Source organism: Panulirus ornatus, chromosome 9, assembly GCF_036320965.1.
Source record: "Panulirus ornatus isolate Po-2019 chromosome 9, ASM3632096v1, whole genome shotgun sequence".
Classification (NCBI taxonomy): Eukaryota; Metazoa; Arthropoda; class Malacostraca; order Decapoda; family Palinuridae; genus Panulirus; species Panulirus ornatus.
Window position 1 is genome coordinate 49,005,814 of NC_092232.1, and position 13,483 is coordinate 49,019,296.

The 13,483-nt window shown below is 42.1% G+C and overlaps 1 protein-coding gene across 5 annotated transcripts in view; it reads left to right on the forward strand.

Annotated features, from left to right (window-relative positions):
• Positions 1-13,483, forward strand: part of LOC139750403 (retinol dehydrogenase 12-like) — a 367,894-nt gene that overhangs the window by 316,419 nt on the left and 37,992 nt on the right. For 3 of the 5 annotated variants that reach the window (XM_071665155.1, XM_071665158.1, XM_071665159.1), the window contains exons 2-3: positions 1,173-1,336; positions 6,298-6,390. In XM_071665155.1, coding sequence (XP_071521256.1) covers positions 1,173-1,336; positions 6,298-6,390 — 257 coding nt within the window. The remainder of the gene's footprint in view (positions 1-1,172; positions 1,337-6,297; positions 6,391-13,483) is intronic. The other 2 variants (XM_071665157.1, XM_071665160.1) reach the window with 1 other exon arrangement.

Genomic DNA, 13,483 nt, shown 5'->3' on the forward strand with positions numbered 1-13,483 from the left:
AGTACTGTATTCCTTACTGTTTAAACAAACTGTTAGCAAGAATATGCTTGAGTTGATAAGGGAAGGAGTTAATAATTCTGTTTTATTAGTATATTCTCTTCAGAATGGTTGATGTATGAGAGTGCTATTTTATTGATAAAGTTAGCTTACATCTCTAGACTTGAATGTTTTCAGAACCTTCAGAATCCTTGGAAATGTTCACTCTCTATACTCCAAAAAAATAATTTAGTGAATTTTCAATGGTAAAAGCATCATGCCTAAGCCATGCCTAAGCCATCCAACATCAACTCTTATGTTTGAAGTATTGCTACAATTAGTAGTTTCGATTTTTATGCATCATTGCATCTGTCTTAGCATCAGTTTCAATTTTCTTGTGTTTGAAGTATTGCCACAATTAGTAGCTTTATTTTTCCTGCATCAGCTCATCTGTCTTCATGTTAAACCTGTTTCAGTTCTTTTATCTTTACTTCTTTGCTTCATGTCTCCAACATATGTTCTTCCTCATGATCTGTTTTGCCACATACAGCATATGTTATATCTTTTGCCTAAATTCTATTGTCTCAGCCTTGTATAATTTCTTTATCTTAATCTATCTGTCACCCTTCTTCCCTCTTATACATCTTGTCTGAATAATATCTCAGCCTCATTCTTTCTACCTTCATGTTCAAGCCACCTTCTTGACACTTGTACCTGAACCCTCCACCCTTTAGCCACAACTTCCTTGCCTTTAACTCTCCTTCTCCCTCCTTCCTCCTGCAGTGTCTAATCCTCTTTCACCAACTCCTTTCTGCTTAATGCCCAAACAGTCTTGCCTTTAGCCACATATCTGCATCCACTCTCTTCTGAGCCCTCATCTTCCCATCCTCATGCCTCACTTTTGATACTTCATGACTGTTGCCTGACTGCCTGTTTTCTCTTTCAACTGATCTCTCATATATCCCTTGTTGCAGCTGTGTAGCATCAACCCTTCTGCCTCTATCTTTACACTTCTTCAACTTTGCAACTCAAGACCTTGTTCCAGTCTCAGTTCTTCCAATTCTTTACCTCTGCCTCCTGTCTGAATTTTTGTTGCTTCTTCTCCAGATCACTCATCACCACCAGTGGCCTGTTGGAGATGATGATTGTTACTTTGATATTTAATACACTTTTATTCATTTATTAATTTACTTCAGTTTCAGGATGTGGGGAACTGTGCTAGGAGTGATCGCATTTGTGGTGTTTGCCTTGATCGTTATGATGCTAGTGTTTGGCCACATTTACCGGCTACGTGCAGGCTTCACCACTTTCAGTGCCAATATGATAGGCAAGACTGTCATCATCACTGGTGCATCAGCAGGTGAGCTAAATTATTATGATTTCACCTATTTCTTGGGAGGGAGAAACATATTACATCAGTATGTGTTTACATACATATGTACATTATGAATTGTAGTGTAATTGTCTATTTTTAAAGCAAGGGGAGAGAGTTCTACACCTCTAGCATCTCATTTCGTGAACTTTCAGTTTGATCAAGTAGAATTTAAACGTTTCTCTTTCATTGTATATGGTAGCTAAGATGGCACAGGAAAATGATTGCCCAAATCATTGCAATCATTCCCCAACACAGTGAACCAAAGACCCACAGCAACTAACCCTGATGCACATGAAAGAAAATCCACTCTTTTGCACAGGTCCTGCCCTACTCATGTAAAAGCACTCCTGACCCATTCCAATGAAATCTCTTCTCCCAAAGAACACTCAAACATACTTGTGAAAATTTTCTCAAATATCAGCCACAAACCAACATCACCCCTAAACTGGAATGCCATGAAAAACCCACACAAATGTGTCCAGAAACAGTTTCCCTTTCACCCTTCATTCCCACTGATGCAAGCAGTGCAATTAAAACTTTTGAGAACTCTCTAGCCATATTGAACTTCTGATTAAAACACCATGGTCCATTTGCAAGCCAATTATCTTCAGCGACTCTTGTCCACATAAAACAGTCTGTAACATCTTGACAACATAATATCAGTCCTAAAACTCGCCAAACCACCCAACTTTTTCTGCTACTTCCCCGCATCACTTCTATCTTCAGTATCCAAGCTCTTTGAAAAAGTAAGCTGTAACAGAATCAAACAATACATCGCTCTCTCGGTGTAAGATTTTTGGTAAGGCACACCTCATCCGCCTCTGTCAATACAGTATGTTCCTTATCTGTTGTGGATCTACCTAATGGCTCAGGAATTTCTCCTTCAAGAGAATTGGTTTCCAGAGATCTTCCATTTGCCATTTAAGGTTATTTTTGGCTTGGAGTTTCTGTCAAAAAGTTTTTCTCAAACTCTCCAACTTTTTTTTTTTTTTTTTTTTATACTTTGTCGCTGTCTCCCGCGTTTGCGAGGTAGCGCAAGGAAACAGACGAAAGAAATGGCCCAACCCCCCCCATACACATGTACATACACACGTCCACACACACAAATATACATACCTACACAGCTTTCCATGGTTTACCCCGGACGCTTCACATGCCTTGATTCAATCCACTGACAGCACGTCAACCCCTGTATACCACATCGCTCCAATTCACTCTATTCCTTGCCCTCCTTTCACCCTCCTGCATGTTCAGGCCCCGATCACACAAAATCTTTTTCACTCCATCTTTCCACCTCCAATTTGGTCTCCCTCTTCTCCTCGTTCCCTCCACCTCCGACACATATATCCTCTTGGTCAATCTTTCCTCACTCATTCTCTCCATGTGCCCAAACCATTTTAAAACACCCTCTTCTGCTCTCTCAACCACGCTCTTTTTATTTCCATACATCTCTCTTACCCTTACGTTACTTACTCGATCAAACCACCTCACACCACACATTGTCCTCAAACATCTCATTTCCAGCACATCCATCCTCCTGCGCACAACTCTATCCATAGCCCACGCCTCGCAACCATACAACATTGTTGGAACTACTATTCCTTCAAACATACCCATTTTTGCTTTCCGGGATAATGTTCTCGACTTCCACACATTTTTCAAGGCTCCCAAAATTTTCGCCCCCTCCCCCACCCTATGATCCACTTCCGCTTCCATGGTTCCATCCGCTGACAGATCCACTCCCAGATATCTAAAACACTTCACTTCCTCCAGTTTTTCACCATTCCAACTCACCTCCCAATTGACTTGACCTTCAACCCTACTGTACCTAATAACCTTGCTCTTATTCACATTTACTCTTAACTTTCTTCTTCCACACACTTTACCAAACTCCGTCACCAGCTTCTGCAGTTTCTGAAACCACACTGCTCTTCCCCAATCTGATGCTCTGTACATGCCTTCACCCTTTCAATCAATACCCTCCCATATAATTTACCAGGAATACTCAACAAACTTATACCTCTGTAATTTGAGCACTCACTCTTATCCCCTTTGCCTTTGTACAATGGCACTATGCACGCATTCCGCCAATCCTCAGGCACCTCACCATGAGTCATACATACATTAAATAACCTTACCAACCAGTCAACAATACAGTCACCCCCTTTTTTAATAAATTCCACTGCAATACCATCCAAACCTGCTGCCTTGCCGGCTTTCATCTTCCGCAAAGCTTTTACTACCTCTTCTCTGTTTACCAAATCATTTTCCCTAACCCTCTCACTTTGCACACCACCTCGACCCAAACACCCTATATCTGCTACTCTGTCATCAGACACATTCAACAAACCTTCAAAATACTCATTCCATCTCCTTCTCACCTCACCACTACTTGTTATCACCTCCCCATTTACGCCCTTCACTGAAGTTCCCATTTGCTCCCTTGTCTTACGCACCCTATTTACCTCCTTCCAGAACATCTTTTTATTCTCCCTAAAATTTACTGATAGTCTCTCACCCCAACTCTCATTTGCCCTTTTTTTCACCTCTTGCACCTTTCTCTTGACCTCCTGTCTCTTTCTTTTATACTTCTCCCACTCAATTGCATTTTTTCCCTGCAAAAATCGTCCAAATGCCTCTCTCTTCTCTTTCACTAATACTCTTACTTCTTCATCCCACCACTCACTACCCTTTCTAAACAGCCCACCTCCCACTCTTCTCATGCCACAAGCATCTTTTGCGCAATCCATCACTGATTCCCTAAATACATCCCATTCCTCCCCCACTCCCCTTACTTCCATTGTTCTCACCTTTTTCCATTCTGTACACAGTCTCTCCTGATACTTCTTCACACAGGTCTCCTTCCCAAGCTCACTTACTCTCACCACCTTCTTCACCCCAACATTCACTCTTCTTTTCTGAAAACCCATACTAATCTTCACCTTAGCCTCCACAAGATAATGATCAGACATCCCTCCAGTTGCACCTCTCAGCACATTGACATCCAAAAGTCTCTCTTTCGCACGCCTGTCAATTAACACGTAATCCAATAACGCTCTCTGGCCATCTCTCCTACTTACATAAGTATACTTATGTATATCTCGCTTTTTAAACCAGGTATTCCCAATCATCAGTCCTTTTTCAGCACATAAATCTACAAGCTCTTCACCATTTCCATTTACAACACTGAACACCCCATGCATACCAATTATTCCCTCAACTGCCACATTACTCACCTTTGCATTCAAATCACCCATCACTATAACCCGGTCTCGTGCATCAAAACCGCTAACACACTCATTTAGCTGCTCCCAAAACACTTGCCTCTCATGATCTTTCTTCTCATGCCCAGGTGCATATGCACCAATAATCACCCACCTCTCTCCATCAACTTTCAATCTTACCCATATCAATCGAGAATTTACTTTCTTACATTCTATCACATACTCCCACAACTCCTGTTTCAGGAGTATTGCTACTCCTTCCCTTGCTCTTGTCCTCTCACTAACCCCTGACTTCACTCCCCAGACATTTCCAAACCACTCTTCCCCTTTACCCTTGAGCTTCGTTTCACTCAGAGCCAAAACATCCAGGTTCGTTTCCTCAAACATACTACCTAGCTCTCCTTTTTTCACATCTTGGTTACATCCACACACATTTAGGCACCCCACTCTGAGCCTTCGAGGAGGATGAGCACTCCCCGCGTGACTCCTTCTTCTGTTTCCCATTTTAGAAAGTTAATACAAGGAGGGGAGGATTTCCGGCCCCCCGCTCCCGTCCCCTCTAGTCGCTTTCTACGACACACGAGGAATACGTGGGAAGTATTCTTTCACCCCTATCCCCAGGGATAATATACATATATATATACACACACACACACACACACACACACACACACACACACACACACACACACACGCGCGCACACACACACACACACTCACATACATATATATACATATGAAACTTTAAGTTGGTTTATAATCTCATGTTTAAGGGCCAAACTGTTCAGGACAGAAAGGTAGGTCTTGAAAGTTAGGAAAAAAATTTCTTGCAGAATGTGGGGTCCTGCCAGTTGTTATTTTTTCCCACCTTATCTAGCCTTTCCCTCCATTTTGAAAAACGTTTTACTGTCTGTTTACCTTCATTTTACCCTCTGTTACTGCCATGGATAATGCTTGCAATCATCAAATGTGAGCTGTGAATAGCTGGAAGGTGGTAAGTCTATGACATCAACCCGATGTTGGTTGCTGATTGGCCTACAGTGGTCCCAATACACGCACTTGCTGTGAATACCTTGGGGTTGCTTGCAAAGGGTGAATAAAGACTGAGGCCTCCTCACCATATCTAATGAGGGTGGGTTGAGTCATGACCAGTATATTTCCAGTGAATGTAATGAATCATGCTTTTGGGATACTGCCAAGGAGGGAAGAGGTTTTACTTCAAAACCAATCTTTTCTTTTCTCATTTCAGTAAGTGATGGTATGTATGTGTGTTATACACTTGTAATTAAAAGCACACATTTTTCTTCATACTGTATATTCTTAATCCCAGGTTTACTCTCTCCCAGAAACTGGTATACAATCAATATTGATATAACATTTTAGCTGTGAATTGGAATGCTGATAATAAACTGGATGGGACATTACTAAATTCTTGGGCTTGGGTGTCCCATTGCAATGGCTGTTCATGCTGAGACCTTCCTTGACACAGAGAATAATTACATCTGTTTCACCCTTTTCATTACCACAGGCAGTTCTAGTAACTAATGCTTGAATAGCAGTCTTTCTGAATGCTAAACTGGATAAATTTTGGTACTTGTAGTAAGGAAGGAAAATTTGATGTCATATAGAATATAGCGTAATAGTATTATTTTAGTGCCTATATTTGCCCTCAGCCAAGTCTTTGCTTCCCACAAGGGTAGATCATGTCATTTTTTCTTTCAGGTATTGGTAAGGAGGCAGCTAGAGACTTAGCATGCCGTGGCGCACGTGTCATCCTTGCCTGTAGAAACCTTAAAAAGGCTTCTGATGTTGCTGGTAACTATTGATTTTGTGAATGGTACAATGAAACAATATGTTGAGAACACTCATTTGTGTGTCAATGGGAATGAAAAAATGGAAGCTGCGTGAATGAATGTCAAATTTCTGGTTATGCATATTTCATTAGTTTTTACTTTCCTAGGCCCCATTTTTTGGCCTTTTTGTCTCTTGAGTTTATTGTATGTTTTCTGCTTGTATCACTTCAACACGTAGAGTATTCCTCTTTTTTCATACAACAGTACGTTATTAATTATGGAAGGAATGAGGAGAAGTGAGAGACCAGATTGGAGGTGGAAGGATGGAGTGAAAAAGATTTTGAGCAATCAGGGCATGAACATGCAGGAGGGTGAAAGGCATGCAAGTAATAGAGTGAATTAGAACGATGTGGTATACCGGGGTTGATGTGCTGTCAATGGATTGAACCAGGGCATGTGAGATGTCTGGGGTAAATCATGGAAAGTTTTGTGGGGCCTGGATGTGGAAAGGGAGCTGTGGTTTCGGTGCATTACACATGACAGCTAGTGACTGAATGTGAACAAATGTGGCCTTTGTTGGCTTTTCCTAGTGCTACCTTGTGCACGTGTGCCAATGCAAGGGGAGGGTGCCATTTCATGTGTGGCAGGGTGGCGACGGGAATGGATGAGGGTAGCAAGTATGAATATGTACATATGTATATGTCTGTGTATGTATATGTATATATACGTTGAAATGTATATGTGCGTTTGTGGGTGTTTATATATATACACGTGTATGTAGGTGTGCTGGGCCATTCTTTCATCTGTTTCCTTGCACTACCTCGCTAACGCGGGAGACAGCAACAAAATATAATAAATATAAAGAAATATCCCTGGGGATAGGGGAGAAAGAATACTTCCCACGTATTCCCTGCGTGTCGTAGAAGGCGACTAAAAGGGAAGGGAGCGGGGGGCTGGAAATCCTCCCCTCTCGTTTTTTTTTTTTAATTTTCCAAAAGAAGGAACAGAGAAGAGGGCCAGGTGAGGATATTCCCTCAAAGGCCCAGTCCTCTGTTCTTAACGCTACCTCGCTATCACGGGAAATGGCGAATAGTATGAAAAAAAAAAAAAAAAAAAAAAATAGATATTTTCAATATTGTTATAATTATTATCATTTTTATTATTATTATTGTTATTATTATTATTATTATTATTATTTTTTTTTTTTTTTTCATACTATTCGCCATTTCCCGCATTAGCGAGGTAGCGTTAAGAACGAAGGACTGGGTCTTTGAGGGAATATCCTCACTTGGCCCCCTTCTCTGTTCCTTCTTTTGGAAAGTTAAAAATGAGAGGGGAGGATATCCAGCCCCCCGCTCCCTCCCCTTTTAGTTGCCTTCTACGACACGCAGGGAATACGTGGGAAGTATTCTTTGTCCCCATCACCAGGGATAGGATTATTATTATTATTATTATTATTATTATCATCATTATTATTATTATTTATTTATTTATTATTTATTTTGCTTAGTCGTTGTCTCCTGCGTTTGCGAGGTAGCGCAAGCAAACAGACAAAAGAATGGCCCAACCCACCCACATACACATGTATATACATACACGTCCACACATGCAAATATACATACCTATACATCTCAATGTACACATATATATACACACACAGACATATACATATATACACATGTACATTATTCATACTGTCTGCCTTTATTTATTCCCATCGCCACCCTGCCACACATGGAATAACAACCCCCTCCCCCCTCATGTGTGCGAGGTAGCGCTAGGAAAAGACAACAAAAGCCCCATTCGTTCACACTCAGTCTCTAGCTGTCATGTAATAATGCACCGAAACCATAGCTTCCTTTCCACATCCAGGCCCCACAGAACTTTCCATGGTTTACCCCAGACGCTTCACATGCCCTGGTTCAATCCATTGACAGCACGTCGACCCCGGTATACCACATCGTTCCAATTCACTCTATTCCTTGCACACCTTTCACCCTCCTGCATGTTCAGGCCCTGATCACTCAAAATCTTTTTCACTACATCTTTCCACCTCCAATTTGGTCTCCCACTTCCCCTCGTTCCCTCCACCTCTGACACATGTATCCTCTTGGTCAATCTTTCCTCACTCATTCTCTCCATGTGACCAAACCATTTCAAAACACCCTCTTCTGCTCTCTCAACCACACTCTTTTTATTTCCACACATCTCTCTTACCCTTACATTACGTACTCGATCAAACCACCTCACACCGCATATTGTCCTCCAACATCTCATTTCCAGCACATCCACCCTCCTGCGCACAACTCTATCCATAGCCCACGCCTCGCAACCATACAACATTGTTGGAACCACTATTCCTTCAAACATACCCATTTTTGCTTTCCGAGATAATGTATCATTATTATTATTATTATTATTATTATTATTATTATTATATTTATTTTATTTATTTTGCTTTGTCGCTGTCTCCCGCGTTTGCGAGGTAGCGCAAGGAAACAGACGAAAGAAATGGCCCAACTCACCCCCATACACATGTATATACATACACGTCCACACACGCAAATATACATACCTATACATCTCAATGTACACATATATATACACACACAGACACATACATATATACCCATGCACACAATTCACACTGTCTGCCTCTATTCATTCCCATCGCCACCTCGCCACACTTGGAATACCTTCCCCCTCCGCCCTCGTGTGCGAGGTAGCGCTAGGAAAAGACAACAAAGGCCCCATTCGTTCACACTCAGTCTCTAGCTGTCTTGCAATAATGCCCGAAACCACAGCTCCCTTTCCACATCCAGGCCCCACACAACTTTCCATTGTTTACCCCAGACGCTTCACATGCCCTGATTCAATCCACTGACAGCACGTCAACCCCGGTATACTACATCGATCCAATTCACTCTATTCCTTGCCCGCCTTTCACCCTCCTGCATGTTCAGGCCCCGATCACTCAAAATCTTTTTCAAAATCTTATTATTATTATTATTAATATTATTATTGTTGTTGTTGTTACACAGGTAGAATGCCTGTTTAGTGCCATTGCACATGGTAAAGGTAAGGGGGACAAAAGTGGATGGCTGAATTACAGAGGTATTAGATTGTTAAGTGTATGTGATAAATTGTATGGAAGGTTGGTGATTGCGATGATTGTGGCATGCACAAAGCATCAGAATGGGGAGGAATGATTTGGTGTCAGGAGTGGAAGAGGGTGCATGGATCAGGTGTTTACCTTGAAGAATTTGTGTGATAGTGACATAGAGAAAAAGAGGGATTTGCATATGGCACTTATGGATCTGGAAACAGTATGTAATAAGGTTAGAGATGCTTTCTGGAAAATTTTACAAATATCTGGGGTGGAAGGAAAGCTAATAGAAGGAATGAGTGGTTTTTATCAAGATTGTGAGGAAAGTGTGTAAGAAGAGAGGGTGAGTGGTTTCAGGTGAAGGTGGGCTTGCGGTAGGAGTGATGATAGTGAGAGAGGTGAACGTGAGAGTCTTAGAATAAGGGGGGAGTCGGCAGTTTTTACAGGGTTGGGGGCTTAGGAGGTGAGTCAGTTACTGTTTGCTGATGACATGATGCTGTTATTTTTATTGTCATTATTGTTATTGTTTTTTTGTATATACTTAGTCGATGTCTCCTGCATTAACACGGTAGCGCAAGGAAACAGATGAAAGAATGGCCCAACCCACCCACACACATGTACATACATAAATGCCCACACACTCTCATATGCATACTTATGCATTTCAACATCTATATACTATACATACACAGACACACATTCATACTTGCTGCCTTCATCCATTCCTGTCACCACTCAGCCACACATGAAATAGCATCCCCCTCCCCCCACCCTCGCGTGAGGTAGCGCCAGGAAAAGACAGGAAAGGCCACATTCATTCACACTCAGTCTCCAGCTGTCATGTGTAATGCTCCGAAACCTCAGCTCCCTTTCCACATCCAGGTCTCACAAAACTTTCCATGGTTTTCCCCAGACACTTCACATGCCCTGGTTCAATCCATTGACAGCACGTCAGCCCCGGTAAACCACATCATTCCAATTCACTCTATTCCTTGCATGCCTTTCACCCCCCTGTATCTTCATGCCCTGATCGTTCAAAATCTTTTTCACTCCATCCTTCCACCTCCAATTTTGTCTCCTGTTTCTCCTCGTTCCCTCTACCTCTAACACATATACCCTCTTTGTCAATCTTTCCTCATTCATTCTCTCCATGTGACCAAATCATTTCAATACACCCTCTTCTGCTCTCTCAACCACACTCCTTATTACCACACATCTCTCTTACCCTTTCTTTACTTACTCGATCAAAACACCCCACACCACATATTGTCCTCAAACGTTTCATTTCCAACACATCCACCCTCCTCCACACAACTCTGTCTATAGCCCATGCCTTGCAACCTTATAACATTGTTGGAACCCCTATTCCTTCAAACATCCCCATTTTTGCTCTGAGATAACGTTCTCACCTCCCACACATTCTTCAATGCTCTCAGAACCTTCTCCCCCTCCCCCACCCTCTGACTCACTTCCACTTCCATGGTTCCTTCCGCTGCTAAATCCATTCCCGGATCTAAAACACTTCACTTCCTCCAGTTTTTCTCCATTCAAACTTACCTCCCATTTAACTTTTCCCTTGACCCTACTGAACCTAACGACCTTGCTCTTATTTACATTTACTCTCAATTTTCTTCTTTCACACACTTTACCAAACTCAATCACCAACTTCAGCAGTTTCTCACATGAATCGGCTGCCAGCGCTGTATCATCAGCGAACAACAACTGACTCACTTCCCAAGCCCTCTCATCCACAACAAACTGCATACTTGCCCCTCTCTCTAAACTCTTGCATTCACCTCCCTAACCACCCCATCCATAAACAAATTAAACAACCATGGAGACATCATGCACCCCTGCCATAAACCGACATTCACTGGGAACCAATCACTTTCCTCTCTTCCTACTCGCACACATGCGTTACATCCTTGGTAAAAACTTTTCACTGCTTCTAGCAGCTTACCTTCCACACCATATACTCTTAATACCTTCCACAAAGCATCTTTATCACCTCTATCATATGTCTTCTCCAGATCCATAAATGATTCATATAAATCCATCTGTTTTTCTAAGTATTTTTCACATACATTCCTCAAAGTAAACACCTGATCCCCACATCCTCTACCACTTCTGAAACCACACTGCTCTTCCCCAGTCTGATGCTCTGTACATGCCTTTACCTTCTCAATCAGTACTCTCCCATATAATTTCCCATATTATTTTTATCATTATTATTTTTTTTTTTTTTTTTTTTTTTTTTTTTTTTTTTTTGTCGCTGTCTCCTGCGTTTGCGAGGTAGCGCAAGGAAACAGACGAAAGAAATGGCCCAACCCCCCCCATACACATGTACATACACACGTCCACACACACAAATATACATACCTACACAGCTTTCCATGGTTTACCCCGGACGCTTCACATGCCTTGATTCAATCCACTGACAGCACATCAACCCCTGTATACCACATCGCTCCAATTCACTCTATTCCTTGCCCTCCTTTCACCCTCCTGCATGTTCAGGCCCCGATCACACAAAATCTTTTTCACTCCATCTTTCCACCTCCAATTTGGTCTCCCTCTTCTCCTCATTCCCTCCACCTCCGACACATATATCCTCTTGGTCAATCTTTCCTCACTCATTCTCTCCATGTGCCCAAACCATTTTAAAACACCCTCTTCTGCTCTCTCAACCACGCTCTTTTTATTTCCACACATCTCTCTTACCCTTACGTTACTTACTCGATCAAACCACCTCACACCACACATTGTCCTCAAACATCTCATTTCCAGCACATCCATCCTCCTGCACACAACTCTATCCATAGCCCACGCCTCGCAACCATACAACATTGTTGGAACTACTATTCCTTCAAACATACCCATTTTTGCTTTCCGGGATAATGTTCTCGACTTCCACACATTTTTCAAGGCTCCCAAAATTTTCGCCCCCTCCCCCACCCTATGATCCACTTCCGCTTCCATGGTTCCATCCGCTGACAGATCCACTCCCAGATATCTAAAACACTTCACTTCCTCCAGTTTTTCACCATTCAAACTCACCTCCCAATTGACTTGACCCTCAACCCTACTGTACCTAATAACCTTGCTCTTATTCACATTTACTCTTAACTTTCTTCTTCCACACACTTTACCAAACTCCGTCACCAGCTTCTGCAGTTTCTCACATGAATCCGCCACCAGCGCTGTATCATCAGCGAACAACAACTGACTCACTTCCCAAGCTCTCTCATCCCCAACAGACTTCATACTTGCCCCTCTTTCCAAGACTCTTGCATTTACCTCCCTAACAACCCCATCCATAAACAAATTAAACAACCATGGAGACATCACACACCCCTGCCGCAAACCTACATTCACTGAGAACCAATCACTTTCCTCTCTTCCTACACGTACACATGCCTTACATCCTCGATAAAAACTTTTCACTGCTTCTAACAACTTGCCTCCCACACCATATATTCTTAATACCTTCCACAGAGCATCTCTATCAACTCTATCATATGCCTTCTCCAGATCCATAAATGCTACATACAAATCCATTTGCTTTTCTAAGTATTTCTCACATACATTCTTCAAAGCAAACACCTGATCCACACATCCTCTACCACTTCTGAAACCACACTGCTCTTCCCCAATCTGATGCTCTGTACATGCCTTCACCCTCTCAATCAATACCCTCCCATATAATTTACCAGGAATACTCAACAAACTTATACCTCTGTAATTTGAGCACTCACTCTTATCCCCTTTGCCTTTGTACAATGGCACTATGCACGCATTCCGCCAATCCTCAGGCACCTCACCATGAGTCATACATACATTAAATAACCTTACCAACCAGTCAACAATACAGTCACCCCCTTTTTTAATAAATTCCACAGCAATACCATCCAAACCTGCTGCCTTGCCGGCTTTCATCTTCCGCAAAGCTTTTACTACCTCTTCTCTGTTTACCAAATCATTTTCCCTAACCCTCTCACTTTGCACACCA